Source organism: Panthera onca, chromosome F1 (assembly GCF_046562875.1).
Source record: "Panthera onca isolate mPanOnc1 chromosome F1, mPanOnc1 haplotype 2, whole genome shotgun sequence".
Lineage (NCBI taxonomy): Eukaryota > Metazoa > Chordata > Mammalia > Carnivora > Felidae > Panthera > Panthera onca.
This window is the reverse complement of record NC_138355.1, coordinates 19,882,007-19,901,158: the sequence shown is the minus strand read 5'-3', so window position 1 is coordinate 19,901,158 and position 19,152 is coordinate 19,882,007. Positions and strand designations below refer to the sequence as shown.

Genomic DNA, 19,152 nt, shown 5'->3' with positions numbered 1-19,152 from the left:
TGTCCTCCCTGCCCTGCTCCAAGATCCAGAATCGGAAACTATATTCACCTGGCACTTCCTTGCTGGGCTCTCCTTCACGGGGGAATAACGGGCTCTCTGACAGGACTTCAGGGAAGCAGAAGCCGGGGGCCCACCTGCACAGTGTGAGTCAGCGTGGTCCTGACTGACACGTTTCCCCCAGGGTCCCACATGCCCAATCCTAATCAGAGCTCCAATGGGGACAGCCAGCACGTGCACAGAGACATCAAACCCTTCACCTTCTATTTGAGTGCTACGTCCTCTAAACAGCACCTCATCATTTAGGATGTGAGTGGTCAGAAGCTTCCTAAATTTCAAAACTCTCCTGGGGACAAATCAGCCTATACAAGGAAAGTTAAAACTCCACTAAGCCCACCACTCAATTTCAGAGTGTCCAAGTAGGAACGGCACGTATGGGGAGACCAGAGTGCTGCCAAAATGTGGTGTGATCTGAAAGTCTCCCGAGGCCTCCTATTAGAAAAGGCATCTTCCGCTGACCAGCACTGTGGGTCTGAACAACCTCAGAATGGCAATTATCCCCTAATCACACTTAAAATGCAAATAGAGTCCCTGGGAGGAGGATCACGTTAATTCACGAATATATTGACTCCTTTTCACTCCTTTCCCCATTAGCATCAGTTCATTTCCCTGTTATTTTAGGGCAAGCGTCAGAAAAGGTCTACGAGTGCGGTAGAAGAGAGGAGAATGGGCAGCCCTCGTGGGCAGGCCTGAGTGATGTCCCCAGTTGGGAGCTGGGGGCACTGGGATTCCGGGAGAGATGTAGGAACTCTGCAACTTGTCCAAGGAAGATCCCATGAATGGAGTCTCGGGAGGCTGGGAATCTTTAGCCCGAGAAAGGCAGACCGACTTGATCTCCACGGCCAGTAGTGAACGGCAAGAAGAAGGAAGACCAGCTATCCTCCATGTGGACTGAGCAGGGCAGGAGGGGCCCGAGGGGTCTCAGGGAGCCTGTGATGTGTGCACCCCTCACACCTAATGGTTGGAGATCCAGGAATGAGCCATCAGCAATGTGGTCTGATTTCATCCAGAACTGGGGAAAAGGTAGGCAGAGTGCTGAGTGGTCAAAACAGCATCTCTCCATCCCCCCCCCCCCACCCCGATTCGGTTTTATCGTCACAACCCCAGGAAGGTCCGTCTGTGTTTCCCAACCATTTTAACTGCCTCGTTCCTATGCCTGGCTTTCACGTTTCATACTGTACTGTGAGCAGATGAAGTGCAGCGTACCCAACATCCAGAAACTGTATAGCAAGTAGAAAAGGGTTGCCCAGCCTGTTTCACCTATGGAGACCCCAGACCCCCAGAGAGAAGTGACAGCTCTTCCAGCAATGGTCCATTTTTTCTTCAAGGATTTTCCCTGAAACACTGCACTTATCTTTGCACGCTCCCCCCACCCACCCCTCGGAACGCTTGAACAATTCTGCCGTGTCTGTCACCCAAACTCTTCATGCGCTAGTAGGTGCCTACCCCTCCCTCTTTGTCTCCTCCCACGTCCCCATGTCAGCAGACCCACCCCTTCACCGGCCCCTGTGCAAACTCCCTGGGTCTCGGGGACTATCCTCTACACCATGAGACATCCATAACATCGCACTGAAAGATCTTGCTAGCAACATCACATTTTAGCAAATGCAAAATTCTTGTGATTAAAAAAAAACAATTAAATTATAAGACCTAAAAGTAACTTTGCATTAGCTACTGGCCACTTTGGATCACACTCCAGAGGCATCTATTCACAGTCCTCCACCGTTAGGGGGTTCCTGAGTGGCCTCAGGCTTCAAGGGCACACCCCAGTACCCTTGCTTCTGCTCGGTCCTTGCTCACCATGGACTCCCCCGCACCGGGGAGCCCTTCTTTGTTTCCCATCTAAGTCCCACCCTCTCAGACCCAGCTCCTGCCTCCTGCCCTGGGGAAAGCTCCCTTCAACAGCCTCAGTGTACCCACCTTGTCCCATCCTGTAGGTCCTTATTCTCCTCACCACTAGGTGACACTTTGCAAAAGTTACTTTACATTATTACTTATCTATTTACATGACCGTCTAAGGGGACCAACCAGGTCCTATACAGTCAGTGGATCCGGCTGGTAACACATTCCTACAGAGTCACACCAAAGTCAAAAACGTGCAAAATCAAACGACTTGTTAGGGAATTTTAAAAAACTATAAATGTAAGTTTAAAATATATTAAAATAACCACCATCTTCCCCTCTTAAATAGAAAACTCAACGGTAAAATCCCAGTATTTCAGTCATGTTGCTTATGCTGTTCTCTTCCTTCACAACCGACCACACCATCGACTGGCTTGCATCCAATGAGCAGCTAATCAAGGTTAGAGATTCCCTGCTTTCGGCTGAACTGCTAATTTCTGGGTTGTCACAGTTCTATGAGGTTAATGAGACCTTCCTTCTTCTTGTTTGAATCAGCCCTGTCATTTTTCTCTTTACTTATGGTAAAGTACTGCAAAATATTCAAATAACACACACACACACACACACACACACACACACACACACACACACACATTCTTCTGTGCAAGGACAGCAGCCATACCGCTGAAGCCCAGTGCAAGGTGGGCAGGCACCATGGATCACTCAGGATGTGGGTTCATTGGCCGATGCACAGCAGCCTGAACCAGAGGAGCGTAAGAGGAGGGTTTTTACTGGTGGGGGGATCAATGTGTAATGTACAAAATTCCCAACTTTCAGATGGTCAAGGATTGCTTTAACATACCTGTTTACTGCTCACCCCCTGTAGGGTCATCATGCCTGAGGGGCCTCGATCATCAATGATCAATGAGGACAAGTCACCTTCACAGAGCAGTATCACATCCCCCAGATCCATGGCCGGTGGCAAACCGATCCTCAGACCCACGGGCTCGAGCCCGAGACCCTGGCAGAGGGGAGATGTGTTTGCTTACCGGCCGTGCCTCTGTATTTCCCGACTGAGAGCTTGTACCGCTCCTTGCTGGAGGCCACCTGGAAGAAATCATACACGGCATAGGCGGACTCGTTGGCTGTCTGTAGGTCCACTCTCACCTCATACCGGGTGGCAGTGCCAGTGGTGAGGTTGTGCAGCTGGTCGAGTCCTAAAAATAAAGCAGGCAATCCCAATAACCAATCAACCTTTGTGTGCAAGTGCCCGCCTACCAGCAGCTGAGATGTTCGGCACCAAAAGTCACCTTAGCCGTCACCACCTCTGCTAATGGGCACTTCCTCACGCTATCTCTTTTGGGGGACCCATTTTCTCATCCTATTATCTCTCTGGCACAGCCATATTAACGAGTGTGGAAACCACGTCCTGTGAGAAAGAGCAGTGGAGGGTAATCACGTGGTGAACCTGCCCCCTCACTCCTTCTCTCTAAAGTAGATGCACTTCTACTTATCATCCCCTTATCTCACCAAGCAGAAGAGGGCATCAGATGCCACCGTAAGGTCTCTGGAGGAATTTTGCACCAAGAGAACCACATCATCATCTATTCTACCTGACACTGGGTCTCCAGATTATGATTTTTTCATTCTCCATTTCCCAGTGGGTGCTTTTGGCTAGTTCACTCTCTATAAGCATCTGCTCCAGAAAAGAGCAGAAGGGAAAGGGAAAAAACAATCCCCATAATGATGGGCATTACTAGTAGAATTTCAGGGACTACTGGTATGACCTCCCAATAATAGCCCAGAATCCCAATCGGTCAACTATTTTTCTACTATGGTTTCTAAGATGTGCAGGCTCCAGGCAGATCCTGTGGAGCTCAGATACAGCATAAAGACCACCTGTGACAGCCACACCCTCTCACAATCCCAGCACATGAGAACCTTCCTAGCAACATGTCCCCACCAACACCTTGGTGGGTAGGTTCCTCAGGGTATCCTGTCCCTGTCACTGAGACATCTTCCTGAACGTGGGGAGCCTTCACAAGCCACCCAAGCAGCTTTTGAAGGGAGATGTCCCTTCCACAGCACAGCCCTTCCGGAATCTCAGAGTTCATACCAAGCCAGAACTCCTTCATGGGGTCCCCAAAGCCTTCCACGTAGGTCCGCCAGCGCTTGAAGAAATCCAGCTGTCCAGTGTTGCGCCTTTGGAAGACCTGCAAAGGGAGATGGACCTTTCACTCTGACGCACTTGGACAGATGTCACTGAGCGAAGGAGGGCAGCAGCTTGGACTGGGGCTGCCCCGAGGTCAGACAGAAGCAGAGAGAAGGTCACACTGACGGATGTGGTGACAGATTGAAAGTGGAGCTGAAAGAGAAGTCAGGAGTGATTCTTGTGGTTTGGGCTTGCGGCACTGAGTGGCTGTTCACTCAGCTATTGGCGGAGATGGGGGCTCTGAGAGAAGACAGGTTCTGCGGGTGCATCACGAGCTCACTTGGGACAAGGTAAGTGAGGGTCACCCCCAAGGTGCCCTGGCGAATGGGGAGGCCATAGTGGCAGATGAGTGAAGGACTAGGGTTCTGAAGAGAGATCTAGGCCAGACTTACAAAGGTAAGCATGTGTCTCAGATGATGCTAAGTGCCCACCAAGATCCATTTCACTTTCCTCTCCCCAGAAACACAGGGAAGCTTCCTTCTCCAGGCTCCCTTGCAGTTAAGCTGGAGCCATGTGACTCATTCTAGCCAAAGGACCGTAAGTGGGAGTGCAGGAGGCCAGGAGGGCTCTCCATGCTCCCTCTTCCATTGCCGTGTGTCACGGGGCCTTGGTGAAGGCCACATGACCACAGAGCAGAGCCATGAGCTGGAATCAGCCTGAATCCCTGAGTCACCACTTAGAAGTGACTGCCAAACCCCCAGAAGATTGCACACATGGGAAGAAACTTTTTATGTCTCAAATCATTGGCATCTGGTGGTGGTGTTTACTGCAGCAAGGCCTGCTCTATCCTAATGAATACAGAAAGCCACGGGGACACAGATCGTAAAGTGGAGCCACTGGAGAGGATGAGATCACCTGGGAAGAAAGCGGGTACCTAAAAAGAGAAAAGGGCCTAGAATCAAGACTCGGGGACCACCAATACACAGCAGCCAGGTGCAGAAGGGTGTGTTCATTAAGGAGAACGTTCATGAAGGACAATGAGGAAAGCATGGAACCACAAAGACCACAGAGAGAAAAGTGTGGCCGATAGTGTCAACGGCAGGTAAGCAGTTAAGGGACACGTGGCCTAAGGAACACGTCCATAGAATTTAGTGAGACAGAAGTCGTGAGTGACTCTAGCAAAGGCTGCACTGGAGACAGACAAGGGCAGAAGCCAAAATGGAGTGGGCTGAAGAGTGAGTGGGAAGTGAGAAAATGGAGACAGACTTGGGTACTATTTCATGAAAATATGTGCTGCTTTCTCTTCAAAAACTCCTCTCTTTGGGGAAGGAAGGCAGTTCCTGTCAGAGTAAACGGAACTCGTTTATATGAGGTAAACCTGAAAAGGAGCTACAAGCTAAACACACCTGTATATGCTACGAGAAGTGATACTAATTGATGTCATTCCTCGTGACCTTGAAAGACAGCCATGCTAACCGCCATCCTAGCTAACCTCAGAAATGATTCTGGAATTCTGGAAGGCTGGAATGGCATCTTTGTCTCCACCTACTTTCCTCTGTAGTCATTTGAATACAGAAGCCCCAACACATAACCCCATCTCCCTCCTTTCCACCATGCTTCACAGTGGGTGCCTTGATGTGAAACACAATTATTTTGAATTTGGTAAGGTACACCTCCTAATATTTCTGTGTTCTTTACATTTTTTCTGGGAGGGAGGGAGAACAGAACAGGGGTCCCGCAACAGTGCTGAAATCTCCTCATGGGAGCTCACATTTAACTCCTTCTGAAGCACCAACCCACCTCTGCTGGCCCAGGAAGCCCTCAACTAGGGCATCAAATGGCGGGAAAGCCCTGGGCTCTGAGGCAGACCATGGCCACTGCCTGGCCAGGGGCTGGTGAGTCAGTCATCTCTACCACTGAGCCTCGGTCGGTCAGCTTGGTGACAAACAGGGTTAGAAGCGGGAAGGAAGTGTTTATCTCACAGGTGCTAGGAGAACTCAATGAGATGGCAAGTGTAAAAACATTCTACAACAATACCCAGGTGCTGAGCAGGACTTAGGGAACGATCGGGCCCATAATTACATACTGCATTAACACTGTTGTTCCTGTCCCCTTTTGTCCTTATTTTAGAGACTGTCACTCCTCTCTTGGCTTCCTTCATTTCTTTACTTACTGACCCACTTGTGTAACTACCATTTACTGAGCATTTTGTTAAGGGCTAGATACAGGGCGAGTATATATGATGCCATTATACGGATGTGAAAGTTCAGAAAAGCAATTAGCCAGATTAAATAATAATCAGCTTATTATGTAATGGCTGATGCAAGGATAAAACATTGATCTCATCTTTTATAAGAACGTTTGAAAATACCAGCTTTTACCGAGTCTATTTTCCAAAAATCATTTCTTAAGATTCTGGGGAGCTAACTGGTCATTTCCTAGCATGGTGCCTGTTCCAATACCTTCCCGGGGACCCTTCCTATACCATGGACAGTGGAATCCCAGGGCAGAAGTGTTACCAATGTTTGGTTCCTTGTACACTGGGTCAAATTACATTCCCACTAACATAATTAGTTATGGTACAAGATCAGGCTCAAATTTGATTCTGTCTTCCTAGGAGAGATGCATTACAAAGGCATTCTCCAATCAATGAATAGAGTACCTAAGCATGATAGGGGTTTTTCCCACTGATATATATATGTATATACATATATGTTTAATAATGTTAATAATGTAAATAATGTTACTAATGTAAATATATATACATATATATTTAATAATGTTTCAGCTTAGTGAGGAAAACTCCAAAAAAAATGGTTCTGATGCTCTCTCCATCGCCATTTAGACCCAGCTCTGCCCTTACTAGCTGTGTCCTTGGGCAACTTAGTGAACCTTGACAAGCCTCACTTTTCTAAACTATTAGATCAAGATGTTAATAGCCCATTTGTCATTCTCTTAAACTGAGGCTGTAGCAAGATCATTAATCATGATAAATCATGAAAGTGTGAAGGCCAGAGACTGGCACATACTGATACAAGTTATTATTATATCTCAATAAATGTTAGTTTGCATTTTATTGTGTCAGATTCCAAATGAACTGACCCACCATGAGCATTTGCACATCTTTATCAGGCAGCCTGACTGGACTCCCAGAGAATCTAGTCCATTCCCATTCTATGAGGTGAAAACACCTGATGATGGACTGTCTGGGATAACAAGAGCCACTCAGCAAAGAAGCACAGGGCAATACGTCTCAAGACAGAACTGTCACTGCACTCTAGAACTTACTCAACGTCCTGACTCAATTGGGAGAAAAAAATGAAAATCTCATTTTAATTGCCTATGGAAATGGCTTCTTATGTAGTCCTTAAGACTTGCAAGATGGAGAACAAAGATGGAAATACCTGAGGCACCTAAGTGCTCCTGGATTGTCTTCATCCTGGCCTGCCTCCTGTGGTATCAGCTACCACGGGGTAGAGTTCTTCAGGCCTCTTAAACATAAGGAGTTCCTGCTGCCCCATGGAGGAAAATTTCCTTAAAAGGATTTTAGGAGCTCAATTTAAAAGAGCCACATACTGAGGTCATCTCTCAGTGACAAAAGATCCTTGAACCCCAAATCAGGGACAACGCCAGTAAAAGATTTGGTGCAGAAGTGCTCAGGACTCCGCATGTTTTCTGGACTGTGATCACTTTGAAGAGGGCCCTACAGAATCTCAATTCGTGTATTATCTTCAGGAGTCTGGGTCAGAACACAAGACTTGGGAGGGGGTGAAGGACCGGTATTGGTTAGAACATAGAGGGATTTTATTACTTCTGGAATTGACCTCAGTTTCCTGGTAAGGGTCCTTGGCGTGAGCAGGCCCCAGAAGGCAAGCTCCTTGAGAGCAGGGATTCACTACTGGTTCTTGAGTATATAAAACAGTGCTTGACACACAATAGGCACACAATAAGTAATTTTGGAAAAAATCTTGGGGATTCCCAGGTGGACACACCGGCAGGTATCTTTCTAGAGGTTGCCCTAGACAAACGTCTCCTTCCCAATGGGAGGCTGGCTTTCAAAAAGGCCACACTACACAACACAAACATTCTGCCAATGGTCAGTTATGGACACAGACGCAGGATAGTGGCTTCAAGCCTGAAGAGACCCGACGCTTACAACCGTGCTGATGAAAAGCAGCAGGGACAGCTCTATGGCTCTGCTCAGGTAGAAAACCCTCCCGTGCTACAAGGTGTTCGGTTATTTTTACAAATCAATCAGGAATTTCTCCCATCCAATCCAGTTCCTGCCTTTCAGCCATCAGATGCAGCTGTGCGGATAATAAGTTTTCTTCACTGCTGCTTAGCGGATGGTATCATTTTACCCGTGGCTGCTCAAGTGTCTTTGGTCTCCCAGGCCCCTGAGCGAACGTGTAAATGAATATAGTCTGAGCACTAGGAGATCATGCTTTCTCCTTCCCAGAGTGAGCTCCGGATGCACAGCAGGTTAAGGCCGCATGCTGGTCTGGAGTGGTGAGAGCCTCTAGCTGTTCAGGCACTGGGAGAAGGGGGTGGGGGGAGAAGGAAGGATCAGATCGAAACCCTCAGAGACAGCTCATCACATAATTGGATCAGGCTGATGCAATCAAAGTAGGTGCCATGTGGTGTGAGCAGACAACGGCCAGAGGGAATAAACCTCCACATAGAAGGACCATCAGCACGTTGCCAAGTTGCCCTCTTTCAGGCTTTAGCCTTCAAAGCAAAGTCCCCAAGGCCTCACTTCTGACCTGCACAGCAGGATGCAGAGCCTGGACGAAGGGCTTCAATCCAGAGGCCCAAGGCCCAGGGAGGTCATGCATTTCCATGGCGGATGGCCTTAGAGGACCCACAGGGAAGGCCAATGATCTGGAAGGCTGGAGTCCTGAAATCTGGCCCCAACTTTTGTCATTAATTCTTATGAAGGGCCAAGATACTTCTCCTTGTGGCCTCAATTTACCTATCTATAAACTAGAAATAATAACTGCTATCACTTACTTGAAAGATTTTGTGTGAGAGTCTCGTTTATGAGAGGGCTTTGAAGAGAGTAAAATGTAGGATTATACAAACATAGAGGGCATTATTAGATGCTGATAAACCCACGAGCCCCCACAATCGTTAACCTTAGTTTAACTCAGCCTGCTCTATCCTGGCCATGAAGTACTTCAGGCTCTATTCTTTTTTTTTTTTTTTTTTTTTTAATTAATTAATGTATTTTGAGAGAGAAAGTGAGAGGGGAGGGCCAAGGAGAGGGAGAGAGAGGGAGAGGGAGAGAGAGAGAGAGAGAGAGAGAGAGAGAGAGAGAGAGAGAGAATCCCAAGCACGGACCACTCTGTCAGCGTGGAGCCTGATGTGAGCCTCGAACTTACCAACCGTGAGATCATGACTTGAGCCGAAATCAAGAGTCGGAGGCTAGGGGCACCTGAGTGGCTCAGTCAATTAAGCGTCCAACTTCCGTTCAGGCCATGATCTCACAGTTCCTGAGTTTGAGCCCCACATCGGGTTCTGTGCTGACAGTTCAGAGCCTGGAACCTGCTTCGAATTGTCTCTCCCTCTCTCTCTGCCCCTCCCCAGCTCGCTCTCACTCTCTCTCTCTCTCTCTCTCTCAAAAATAAATAAACATTTAGGAAAAATTACAAAAAAAAACAGTTGAGGGGCGCCTGGGTGGCTCAGTCGGTTGAGCGCCGACTTCGGCTCAGGTCACGATCTCGCGGTCTGTGAGTTCGAGCCCCGCATCGGGCGTCTGTGCTGACAGCTTAGAGCCCGGAGCCTGTTTCGGATTCTGTGTCTCCCTCTCTCTGACCCTCCCCCATTCATGCTCTGTCTCTCTCTGTCTCAAAAATAAATAAAAAAAAACCAAACAAACAGTTGGAGGCTTCACTGACTGAGCCACCCAGGCGCCCCCTTCAGGCTCTATCCTTACAGCCCGGGGCAGGGGAATCGGAGAACAAAAACAAGCCACTCAGCCCCTCCATCCCGTGGATAAAGACTCACAATCCAGCCACCTCCGTCCGTGTCCATATCACAGTACACCTGCAGGGGCCGGCTGGCATCACCATGCAGGTAGATGGTATATAGACCACTGGCGACATTGCTGTTCTGCTGAACTTGACTGCAGTCGGAAGGATGTGGAAAACGGGCACCAACTGGGAGTCAAGCAGAAAGATAGCGTCGTTAGGCGAAGGGCAAGGAAGAAGTAGGGGGGCTGGTCCCTTATTTCCAGATAATTTATTTTGTTCAGAAATTATTTCATAACCTTCTACTACTTTGCTTCTTCCGACCCTTCGCAAATATCTTATTTTTCTCATTCACCCTGCTCTCATCAAACCCTTCAAATGTAGTAGAAATAAGGTCAGGTTTACATCACTTCCTACCCTGATGCCCTCAAAATAACATTCTGTTCTGCTTCCCTCTTCAGTCTTTCTACCATGAGATCAATTTTGTTTGAACCCATAACCCTATTGCCCCGTTTCCAGAGAAATCCATCACTCTGTCCACTCGCTCCTCCTTGGACAGCTTTCTTGGCTGTCCGATGCTTGTCCTCTAACACATTCTCGTTCAGAGAACATTACCTGTGGAAAGGGTGGTAGATACACTCCTGCTCCGGCGATCACCCTTAAAGGCAACCACGGAGACTGGGTAGGCGATGCCCTGCTCAAGGCCTTGCAACTCAAGTCTCTCGTTCCCTCTTCCAAGCTGTACCTCCTACCAAACAAAGGAGACAGTAGACAGTCACTCAGTGTGTCACCCCCAGCACCCTAGCTGTCAACGGCTTTCCCCGGTGCTAATGACAGGAGCTCTCTGAGAGCACAGTGTTTGGTTTCTTTCAGGGCTTAGTGGCGCCCAGAATATGGGTGGGTCCCAGCAGCTTTGCTGGGGGGCAGCACCATGGAGACTCAGCCCTGCTGGAGTGCTAGCACAGAACTGGCACCACAGACCGCCCTGGAGGAGCACCCACCAGGTTTCCTGGGACCCTCTGCCTCCAGGTACGTGCTGGAACACCAACTACAGCCACCAAGGCCAGTGGTGCTGGGCTGAGGAGCTAATAAGGGCGATAAAAGTGACTGCTGATAACTGTGCACCAGGGCCATTGCTGGCCTTTCAGGAAACGTCCTTCTGAACCTATCTTATTTCCTCTACAGACATAGGGCTAACTTTCCTTGAAGCACTGTCATAAGCAACCATTAAGATAATGAATAAACCAAAGTGCCCTTCCTTTCCCTCTTTGTCCCTTCTCTCTTGCCAACAAGAAAGAGGAAGAATTTTCCATTGGAACAAGCTACAAAAACTTGCTGGCCTTCAGATTCCAGGTGGGAGGGATAACTCCTGAAATAAGGTTTAATCAATCCATTCAATAAATATTTAATGAGCACGTCTTGCGTGCCAGGTTGTAAGCACGTTAGATACCATGATAGATACAACAGACAAATTGTCCTTGGAGCGAACGTTTCCTGAGAAAGACAACAGAACAAAATAACATGGGGCGGATGTGCAGCCCGCAAATACTCAATGGATAGCGAGGAGAAGACACAAAAGTTAGTCCTCTAAAACGAGGCCACACGTACGATGTCGGCAGACAACTAACTGTGTGCAGCAGCTTCGCTAACACAGCAGATGATCAGTGAGGCTCAACTCATTTCTTAGCCAGTGGCCATGACACCAGCAATCAAGCCGGTGGGCCCGGGTCAGTTGCTTCATTTGGAGGCTGGGCATGGGTACCAAGAGAAAAAGCAAGAAGTATCCAGTACCTTAACGGTGCCATCTGGGAGTTGGTAGGTCAGAATGTAGCCATCGATCTGAGCAGAGGGGGGCATCCAGGTCAACACCCCCCCGGACTGTGTAACGGCAGATGGACGAAGGTTTTTGGGAGGGTCGATGTCTGTATACAGAAAGTCAGGTAATTATCATTAGTCGGTATTTCTGCAACCGAGGCAAGATCATTTTTGATGCGTTAACATATTTTCTACCAACTTATCCTTCCCATGGCAGCAGGCAGTTCCCAGGCAGTTCCTCCCTAGCAGCAGGCATGGTCTCTGCTCTTCCTTGCCACCAGCCCCTTATGACCTTGGTTTCTAAAAGCACACTCCAGGGGCACCTGGGTGGCGCAGTTGGTTGAGCATCTGACTTCAGCTCAGGTCACAATCTTGCGATCCGTGAGTTTGAGCCCCGCGTTGGGCTCTGTGCTGACAGCTGGGAGCCTGGAACCTGCTTCGGACTCTGTATCTCCCTCTCTCTCTGCCCTTCCCCTGCTCACGCCGTGTCTCTCAAAAAGGAATAAATGTTTAAAAAAAAATTTTTTAGGGGCGCCTGGGTGGCTCAGTCGGTTGAGCAGCCGACTTCGGCTCAGGTCATGATCTTGCACTCCGTGAGTTTGAGCCCCGCGTCGGGCTCTGTGCTGACAGCTCAGAGCCTGGAGCCTGTTTCAGATTCTGTGTCTCCCTCTCTCTCTGACCCTCCCCCGTTCATGCTCTGTCTCTCTCTGTCTCAAAAATAAATAAACGTTAAAAAAAAAATTAAAAAAAAAATTTTTTAATAAAAGCACATTCCACACCCGCTGAGGACAAGGGGACTAAGGAAGAGGGGAGTGGGTAGGGCCGAGACAGTGCATCTATGCTCCCAGGTTCCCCACAGATTCTCCAAGAGTGGTGGGTATGAACAATCCAGATCATCCAGATCAGCAGGCAGATTCCCAGTGACGGCAGGGCTCCCGAAGTGACCTGGAGTGCGGATCTGAGAGGAACCTGTGCACAGAAACCACATGTCCCGGCAACCACCTACCTGGAAAGATGACCACAGAGCTGGCACTGGGAAACCACCCAAGACTTTACACACAGCCCTGGAGAAGGAGCATGCCCCCTAAATCAGAGATACCAACCCACCAGCAGAATGGGGGCTTGCGACAAACATTAAGTTGGCATAGAGATTTAAAGTTCTATTTCCTACCTAACTAAACATATGGCCTTAGATGCACACCCTGTACAGAAAGCGTGGGGAAGGCGTGATGGTGGTGGTCTTGTGCAAAGGAGAGAAAGAGAGAGAGGGAAGAAGAGGCAGAGAAAAAGCAGAGCCTTCCTTGTGGCTCTGAACGTGCGATGGGGAGGGAGGGGAGGGGGAGGAGTACACACTCTGGAGACCGGGAAACCAAAACTCAGCAAGAATTCTAGTCAAAACCATATTAATTGGTCAGATGGCTCGTTTTTTTAAACCAAATAAGATATTGAATGAAAAATTTCCATTTTGAAAAATCATCATAGAGGGTGATTTTAATTTAGAAGTTCCCAAAAAAGATGTCTCCAGGCTATTTTCTCCTCAGTAGCATTTCGGCCGAGAATGGAATTGCAATGTTTTAATAGAAATCAGGCAGCTGTTGTTTTGAATTAGGATGTTTTGACAAATTTTGAGTTTCTGTAATATCAGCTCGGTTTGACTTTCTAAGTGTAACATCTGGCATGGATTTTATTCTTTCCATCACACTACAGAACTAAATTTCCTGCTTCCAAACATCAAAGCAAAACCTTAACTATTTAAATATCTTAAGCTGGCCTCTGCTACTTCTTTGACTGCCCACCAATCCCCTGGTTATGGACTTGAGATGTCTTAATTACTTCCACATTTCTGTGAAGTACAAAGATGGTAATATTGTTGTCTTTTTTAATTATTATTTAAGAGAGAGAAAGAGAGAGAGAGCATGCAAGCACAGGAGGGGCAGAGGGAGAGAGAGAATCCAAAGCAGGCTCTGTGCTGTCAGCTCAGAGCCTGGAGCAGGGCTCTCGATCCCACAACGCTGGGATCATGACCTGAGCCAAAATCAAGAGTTGGACACTCAACCCCCTGAGCCACTAAGGCACTAAGGCACAATAAGGGTATTGTCTTTAAAAATGGGAAGAGTGAGAGGCACTTGGGCGGCTCAGTGGGTTAGGTGTCCAACTTCAGCTCGGGTCATGATCTCATGGCTCGTGAGTTCGAGCCCCGTGTCGGGCTCTGTGCTGACAGCTGAGAGCCTGGAGCCTGCTTCAGATTCTCTCTCCCTCTCTCTCTCTCTCTCTGCCCCTCTTCCACTCATGCTTTGTCTATCTCTCTCTCAAAAATAAACATTAATTTTTTTTAAATGGGAACAGTGAAGCAAAGAGAAGATAATGAAGGAACAGAGGGAGAAAGGAACGAGGGTGACAGAGAGAGGAGAGAGGGAGGGAGGGAAAAGGAAAGAAGGAAGGAGGGAGGGAAAAGGAAAGAAGGAAGGAGGGAGGGACTGGCTGCCTCTGGGGAACAGCATTGACTATTAAGGAGTCTGGGCTGTACAAGAGTTTTTCTTTCTACGTGTTCCTTTGAATAGTTTGAATTTTTTTTTTTTACTGTAAGTATACTTTACTCTTTTAATTAAAAAATCCTGCTAATTGTAACTAATAAAGAAATTCAAGGCACCTCTAACTCCAGTGGCCACACATGGTGTCCCCCGCCACAAAGGGGATGGCCAGCCCTTGCCCAGATGTCCAGAGAGACCCGAGGACGTCAGGGTGGGCACAGGGAGTCTCTCGGTCCCTGTGAGGCCCCACCACACACGCAAAACACAACAGCCCAGGCCCCTCTGATCACTAACTGGAAAGGGACAGCGAGGGAGAAAGACACTCCACCACTGCCCCCAATCCGGGACATGGACACAGAAGTGCTACGTTGCCTCCCTCTTCTCCAAACTGGACCCAAGGCCCGCCAGGTTCTAACATCCAGGTGGAGAGCCTGGGAGCTGGGCAGGGTGGAGGACAAGCTGACGGAGGCCCCGCACAACCACCCGGAAAAGCCACACACTTCCACTTTCACACTGCCTCCTCTACACTCTTCTTTTTTTTTTTTTTTTGAAGTTCATTTATTTTGAAAGAGAGAGAGAGTGCACAGCAGTGGAAGGAAGGCACAGAGAGAGGGAGAGAATCCCAAGCAGGCTCCGCACTCCCAGCACAGAGCCCCAACGTGGCTTGAACTCCTGAACCACGAGATCACGACCTGAGCCTAAATCATGAGTCGGGACACTTAACCCACTGAGCCACCCAGGCACCCGTCCTCTACACTCTTCTCAATCAGAGCCCTCGTATCCACGTAAGGTAAAGAAGGAACCACTCTGAGGCATGTCCTCAGGTGAAACAACGGCCTTCCCTACTCCCCTCTGCACCCCTAGGTACAGACGATGACTGCTCTGATGGGTGTGCAGGGTCCCTGGTCCCAGGCCTTTACAGTACCTGTCAGGGCCGTGGTGTCCGCCTTCTTGCTCTCCCGGGCCCCCTTCTGGGCCCACACCTGGACCGTGTACTCCACGCCCGGCCTCAGGCCCGTCAGCACGGTGCTGCTCTGCTCCTTCCCCACCGGCACCTCCCTGGTGTCTCCATCGGCGGACGTGTAGCGCACCATGTACCTGTCGATGACGGCCTGCACCGGGTCCCAGGAGACAGTGGCCGTGTTCTCTGTCACCCGGTCGGTCACCAGGTTTTGGGGGCTGTCAATGTCTTTTGAAAAAGTAAAGGCTGCATTTTAGAGCCAAGGGAGACCATCCTACTTCCCGACCCTGTCTCTAGGAGCTCTCCATTCAAGTTACCTTTAATAATGATCCAATTCCATCGCAACCAGGAGTGAAAGGCCCCTGGTTTCCATTTTCCAGGGAAACAAACCACTGGACATTAATATGGAAATTTTCTCTCTAGCTTCCACAAAAATAACAATAAAAGTCTCCCGAACAACAAGACAAGCCACCCAAACTGCTGTTCGAACAACCTCTTCTTGTTATCTCCACATTATGTGGTGGTTTTGTTTTACAGAGTCTCAGAGCTGAGAGGTCAGATCTTCCCACCTTCTTGTCTCTTACAAAAGGGGAAGAGAATGGAGGTCCAGAGGAATGAAAAGGCTCGCCCAAGATCCTGCCATTTCCCTGTGTTAAAACGCAGACAAACCCCTCTCTGCTCTGAACTTTGAAGCCTCCCGCCTTCTAAAGGACTCTGCTCCTTTTCATCTGCCCTCTCTCCAGCACCATCAGCCTCTCCCACTCTCCCGCCCCTCTGCACGCCTCAGCCCACGGGCTTCTCGGGAGAGCAGTCTGCATGCCTCCACTATCAGTCCGCCCCTCACATCCACTCCTCGAGCAGTGAAGTTTGGCACTTTTTGACACCACGTCACCAACCCCACTAGTATAGGTCACCACCGACTCTGCACTGCCAGATCCGACGGACGCTCGCCACCCCCAGAGGCGTTTGGCAGAGCTGATCCACTCCCTCTGTCTTAAAATGCTCTCGGCTCTTGACTGGCGTGACTACACCCTCCTCTGGTTTTCTCCTAACTGCCCGACCCCTTCTCCATCTCCTTTGTCGGCAACCTGGAAATGTGGGGCACCAAGGCCCCCGTCCCGTCTTCCTCTCTACACCTCTCCCTAAGCGAACCCATCCACGTCCGTGGCTCTGAACGCCAACCAATGCTCTCGGCTCCCTGATACACGAGCCCCTGGCTTGCATCCGCAACCATATACCCAGCACAGCACCTAGCCTGTGTTGGACGCTCGACCAATATTTGTAGGATCGATGAATAAATCAATTAGCCAAGGAATCGCACAAGTTTCTCCAGCTTAAATGTCTAAAAGTCTTAACATCCCCCCCCCCACAACGAGCCTATTTATCTCTGAGCCTCCCCTCTCCGAAAATGATGCCCCAACCTTCCATGTTGCTCAAGCCAGAAACCCCGGTCTTACCTGATTCGTTTTCTTCCTGCCCCACACCTCATCCATCAACAAATACTGCCATTTACAACTCCAAAATATGTGCTCAGATACCCCCTCTCCTCTCTCCCAATGGCCATCGCCACCCCTTGCCCGGATTTTACACTAGAGTCTTCATTAACCCTCCTAACGCTACCCTTGTCACGTCCTCTGTTTATTCTCTTCACTGTGGCCTGAATAAACTGTTTTAAACAAATATGACATCGTGTTGTTCTTCTAACAAATGTAACCTTCCTTCAGGCACGTGGGGTCCTATGTGAGTGACCCTGCCTCCTTCCCACCCGCCCCACGTCACCTCCTCTCTCGCCCTCTGCACTCCAGCAACACCAGCCCCCTTGCAGTCCCGTGTCCATCTCAGCTGCTGCAGCTTAGGGCCGTCAGGTGCACTCTTCCCTTGGCCAGAAACGGCTAGTTTTCTCCAATACCCATCCTCCCCTTCTTCCGTAAGCATACTGTCCAGTGGATCTCTCTGTAATGATGGAAGTATTCTGCCCTGTCCAATACAGTGGCCATTAGAAACGTGGCTCTGGACCATCTGAAATGTGGTGAGTCCAACTTTGAAAATAATTTAGTTGCTTTTAATTAATTAAAATTTAAGCTGCCACAGGCAGCCAGGGGCTACTGAATTGGAGAGGACGGTCTAACCGAAGGGTAAGGTGGGCACGTGATCACCCAGCTGAAGACTCCGTTTCCCAGCCTTTCCTGTAGTGAGGTCTGGCACCGTGCCTTGGGTCTGGCCAGTGGAACACGAGAAGAACTAAAGGATGTGTGCAGTGTTCCAGTCATGTCCTCCCCTTTCCCAGGTCCCTTTCCACTTCTGGAATGAGGACAGATGACCACATAGACAAAGGCAACCCCCTAGGGATGACAGAACACAATACCAAAGGAGCCGGGGTCTCCTGTGCCATGGGGCTACCTCATCAGCCCTGGGCCACTTCTACTCTGCCCACTCCACAAGAGAAGAGTAAGCTTCTTTCTTGTTTAAGGATATGTTATTTGGATGTTTCTGTCTATATGTATCTTAACCAGGATTTGTTCCATCCCATCTAAGAAACACCCCTACCCTGCTATTCTTTATACCTGCGCCAGGTACATCTCCTTCATAGAACTTATCATAATTATAGTTACAAGTTGGTTTCCTTGTTGATTGTCTGTCTTTCCCACTGGACTGCAAGACAGCAGCAATCATATTTGTTTTGTTGCTACTGGATCGCAGGCCTGGCCCTTGGAAAACGCTCACCAAAACTTAGCCGTAGGCCGAAATGAACACAGAGCCCCAACCTCCAAGGAAACACTTATTCCTCTAAACTACGCACCATCTATTAAGGCAAACCCACAGAAAACAGCTTTGCCACAAAACAGTTCTCTAATCCAGTGCTTTTGCGGAATTTTATGTTGTTTTTGCCATTCTATAATTTTTTATCACTGAGAAGCAGAGCTGTTAAAACACAAGCCTGGGGAAAGAGTTTTAAGACCTTCACAGGACTGTTCAATATGTACCCCATAACTATGCTTTGATTTTTTTTTTTTTTTTTTTTTTTGGTACGGGAATGAGGTTTTTTTCCAACAAACCTGCCTAAAACAGTCCCTGAGTCACAGACCTAAAAGGCAGCAGTGGCATAATTCAGCAGCAGCATCAACCCCTAGTGATGACCCCAGTTTCTGTTCTCCTCCCTCCTGTTACCTGTGGGGGCCATGGTGTCCGCCTTCTTGCTCTCCCGGGCCCCCTTCTGGGCCCACACCTGGACCGTGTACTCCACGCCCGGCCTCAGGCCCGTCAGCACGGTGCTGCTCTGCTCCTTCCCCACCGGCACCTCCCCGGTGTCTCCATCGGCGGACGTGTAGCGCACCATGTACCTGTCGATGACGGCCTGCACCGGGTCCCAGGAGACGGTGGCCGTGTTCTCCGTCACCCGGTCGGTCACCAGGTTTTGGGGGCTGTCAATGTCTAAAAGGAAAAGTACTCATCAACGTGCACTAGTTATAGGCCACAGAGTGCAGAAACTCACATCGTTTTGCTTGGAGTGAGGCCCTTTCATGTTACGTGGTCTTTCGGTCACCTACACTCTAACTGCTTCACTAACGTATGTCTTCTCTCCCCAGACAGAGTTGGGCTCCTCAGGCAGAAAGCACAGTAAACCAAAATCTGCAAATCTACACTATTACCTTTACCAAGAGTGTAACAAAACAAATCTCATTATTGATTTGGGAAGCGTATATCAAACTCCCACTATGTGCAAGGCATGGTGTTATGTGGCGTTCAGGGTTCGGTTGAGGACACCGTCCATGCTCACAAGCAATAATCATTTTGTTTCTAGCATCATGTCAATGGAGACTTCTG

General features: G+C 48.9%; 1 protein-coding gene and 1 long non-coding RNA gene across 3 annotated transcripts in view; one reads left to right on the top strand and one right to left on the bottom strand.

Moving 5' to 3' along the window:
* Nucleotides 1-19,152, bottom strand: part of TNN (tenascin N) — a 55,316-nt gene that overhangs the window by 6,623 nt on the left and 29,541 nt on the right. For both annotated transcript variants that reach the window (XM_078441325.2, XM_078441326.2), the window contains 7 exons: nucleotides 18,496-18,759; nucleotides 15,292-15,555; nucleotides 11,812-11,942; nucleotides 10,636-10,768; nucleotides 10,058-10,209; nucleotides 4,016-4,112; nucleotides 2,949-3,116 (listed from right to left, as the gene is read on the bottom strand). In XM_078441325.2, the coding sequence (XP_078297451.2) occupies nucleotides 2,949-3,116; nucleotides 4,016-4,112; nucleotides 10,058-10,209; nucleotides 10,636-10,768; nucleotides 11,812-11,942; nucleotides 15,292-15,555; nucleotides 18,496-18,759 (1,209 nt within the window). The remainder of the gene's footprint in view (nucleotides 1-2,948; nucleotides 3,117-4,015; nucleotides 4,113-10,057; nucleotides 10,210-10,635; nucleotides 10,769-11,811; nucleotides 11,943-15,291; nucleotides 15,556-18,495; nucleotides 18,760-19,152) is intronic.
* LOC132686073 (uncharacterized) lies at nucleotides 4,106-11,283 on the top strand. The gene is made up of 2 exons (XR_009613428.3): nucleotides 4,106-4,401; nucleotides 10,894-11,283. It is a non-coding gene; the product is annotated as an uncharacterized LOC132686073 (long non-coding RNA).